The sequence below is a fragment of the Limulus polyphemus genome, unplaced genomic scaffold (genome assembly GCF_000517525.1).
Source record: "Limulus polyphemus unplaced genomic scaffold, Limulus_polyphemus-2.1.2 Scaffold2605, whole genome shotgun sequence".
Classification (NCBI taxonomy): Eukaryota; Metazoa; Arthropoda; class Merostomata; order Xiphosura; family Limulidae; genus Limulus; species Limulus polyphemus.
Window position 1 is genome coordinate 101,472 of NW_013668215.1, and position 3,545 is coordinate 105,016.

The following is a 3,545-nucleotide window of genomic DNA, read 5'->3' on the forward strand; positions in this document are numbered from 1 at the left end:
CTAGTGTAATAGCTGTGAAGTAGGAAGAAAAATCTAAGAAAACTCAGAACATTCGATGTAGTTACACGAAATAAGCTAGTGTAATTGCTGTGAAGTAGGAAGCAAGATTTAAAAAACTCAGAACATTTGATGTAATTACACGAAATAAGCTAGTGTAATAGCTGTGAAGTAGGAAGAAAAATCTAAGAAAACTCAGAACATTTGATGTAATTACACGAAATAAGCTAGTGTAATTGCTGTGAAGTAGGAAGCGAGATTTAAAAAAATCAGAACATTTGATGTAGTTACACGAAATAAGCTATCGCAATTGCTGTGAAGTAGGAAGAAAGATCTAAGAAAACTCAGAACATTTGATGTAGTTACACGAAATATTCTATTGTAATAGCTGTGAAAAACATATTTTATTTTATAATAGCTGTGAAGTAGGGAGAAAAGTTAAAAGTGATCAGTTTGATGTAGTTACAACATTAAGTTATTGCAATAGCTGTGAAGTAGCGAGAAAAGTTAAAAGTGATCAGTTTGATGTAGTTATATTAAGTTATTTCAATAGCTGTGAAATAGGAAGAAAGATAAAAATTTACTCAGAACATTTAATGTTCTTACACAAAAACGTTATGTTCATAGCTGTAACTTAGGAATAAATCTTTATAGCTTTGAAGAATGAAGAAAAGCTAAAAAAGTTCAAAACATTTGATTTAGTTACACAAAATAACTTATTTCAATAGCTGTGAAGGAGGAAGGAAAGATAGAATATATGTTCCTTAAGTTTCGCAACTTAAGTTTCCTTAAGTTTCGCAATGTAGAATCCTACATTTTAACGTCATATGCATCAAGCTTACCAGTTTTGCAACCTAGTAACAAGTTAGAAAATAATTAAAAAGTTCAGTTTAACATACAGTCCAAACGACTTCAACAATCATGTCAAGCACGTGACCTTTTTTCATATACTAGCTTTATCAGTCAATTTTCTTTCTTGGTACTCCTTTCAAGAGTTACCAAATGTTCTAATGATTATATCATAACGTTTTATCAGTGAAAAGTAATAAGAAGTCAAGAAATTTCATTTTATATAGATTTTAATTGCTGAAAATGTTAAAATACGAGAAACTTCTGGACGCATGATATCAGAAATAGTAATAAGAAATAGCTTTAACACAACTGTCTCTAATACTGAAGCTGATAAAATTTACGTACAAAAGTTTTTCACCATTTAGTCAGTTTTGTGCTTGTGACTACAAAAGGAAATTATATGAAAGCTCAGAAGTATTTACTATTTGAATATCCATCGGTTTTATCTAAAAAATAATAATAATTTAACTACAGAATGTTTCAGGAAAAAGTGCGTCACCTACCGCCAGATATGCGGACTAAAGCCTGGACATTTGTCCTTACAATGAAGACATGGCTGTCCCTCGTCCACTTCTTGTACCAACACTCCCTATAGTAAAGAAAGAAGGGAAAAAATAAATGGAAAAGTAACAATTTTTATGTAGTGATGATGAAGGAAAGAATTTATACAAAATACAGAGGACAGGAATCTGTTGTTGACTAGCAGTTCTAGGTTTTTCCTGTTATCACATGTAAATGTCACACCTTTTAAAATTTATACCCGAGTTCATTGTAATTTTTTCCTTTTTTTTTTTTTTTGTAAATTGGGACGATTTTTTGAAACATGTTTTTTGTTGCGCTACCATGAGAGAATTCACATAAGATGGCGCTTCAAACACTGATCCTTTGTGACTATACTCATCTCTAAAATATTTGTTAAGCCACTTATTTTTTAATCAAATTAAATTAAATGACTTTTGTTACGTGATGTTTGGCTTTGTCAGGTGTTCTGCGAGCACATCTGAAACTTGACAAATGTGAACTCATAAAATTACAGCATAGGACATTGTAATTTATTTGAACCTAATTAAAACACGTGTCTTTCAGGTTTCTCCCCACCCTTCCAAGCAAACTTTACCTTCAGCTGCCCGTATCCCCTTTCTAGACAAATATCATAATCTCATAGGAGGCAATTACAGGAACTAACGAGCACCCCAGGTTTAAAATGATCAGAAGAAGTTATCATTAGTTTGTGTTGAAAGTCGACGATGTGTTCGGCCAGACAGGAAGGGCTGGACCCGGCTGCACAAGAGGAATCAGGCAAGGTTTATGATGTAGTAAATCAGCTCGACTGACACAAGGAATAGCGTTTAATGATCGCCGAGTACTGAAGAGTTGCTTGAGTGGGCGGGATTTGACGTCTCTTAGGTACAGAAGAAAAGCTTTAAACGTTATGTTGTTTGATAACAGAACGGAATATTCTATCTCACTCTCTCTCTAGCAAACTTATAACCTAATCACGTGATCCGCATTCATTGGAAGACGTAATTTACACAGTGATTATCATTTTTGAGAAGATAATTAATTTTTCTATTACTCAGTAACCAACAGTTTTGAAAAAATAAATAGTTTAGAAACGACTAACTATAAATATTTACTATGTTTAAACATACAACGTTCTTTATGGATTCGAAACTGTAGGAACGAATGGATACAGCTGGTTATCGTGTAAGAAAAATAAAACAAAAAGACGACCATGAACCTACAATAAACTCGTTTTCTTTCAGGTATAGTTATAATGTATCAACAAATTAGAGATAACCTACCCGTATCTACTAAACATCTGTCCTGTGGTCTTTGTCCTATATTGTTAGGGAATATTTAATACTATACCGTAGAAAACACACATTTTGAATAATAAAAGAGCAATTTAACCGAAATAGTGGCACTCAACAGATGATTCAAATTCTGAGAAAAGGTTGTTGATTATTTATAAGTTCTAAAGATGTGTTCTGTTAGGAGTTAAAACTCCAAACGTTCACCTTCTTCTTACATTTGTTTCTATAAAAGAATGTAGCTAATTAGAGATGCAATTTTTGGATATTTAATTTCCCTCACAAATGTGTCAAGTGGGGCTGAAACCCTTATCACTACAGCACGTAAACATTTATTTACACAACGAGTTAGATTTTTTTTTTTTTAAGGTACGTTTTAACCGAAGGTTTGAATTTGAAGGTTTTGCAAGGACATTTTATTTCTTGAACAGAGTTGTTAAAATGTTTACTACTGGGATAATGTATCGAAAAGTTTCAACTTCAGACTTCTTTATTTAAGAACATGTTACACAAACATTTAACTGTAGGACGCTAGAAGCAGAACATTAAATTACTGAACAGGATGAAGAAATGTATACAATGGCATGTATACTACTGAAACAAACATTTAGTTCTGCAAGGTTTCGAAATATCGAGTTTTATAACATGAACCAAAGTTTCAACTGTACAACAACTGAAGTTAGTTCTGAAACAGGTTGAAGAAATGTATACAATGGTATGTATGACTACTGAAACAAACATTTAGTTCTGCAAGGTTACGAAATATCGAGTTTTATAACATGAACCAAACTTTCAACTGTACAACAACTGAAGTCAGTCCTGAAACAGGTTTGAAGAAATGTCTACTTTCAAAACTTTCAACGACAGACCGACGGAAACTAG

At 32.5% G+C, this 3,545-nt stretch overlaps 1 protein-coding gene across 1 annotated transcript in view; it reads right to left on the reverse strand.

Annotated features, from left to right (window-relative positions):
• Positions 1-3,545, reverse strand: part of LOC106467414 (prickle-like protein 3) — a 150,975-nt gene that overhangs the window by 99,669 nt on the left and 47,761 nt on the right. Inside the window, exon 2 of the mRNA XM_013927762.2 lies at positions 1,353-1,438. Coding sequence (XP_013783216.1) covers positions 1,353-1,438 — 86 coding nt within the window. The remainder of the gene's footprint in view (positions 1-1,352; positions 1,439-3,545) is intronic.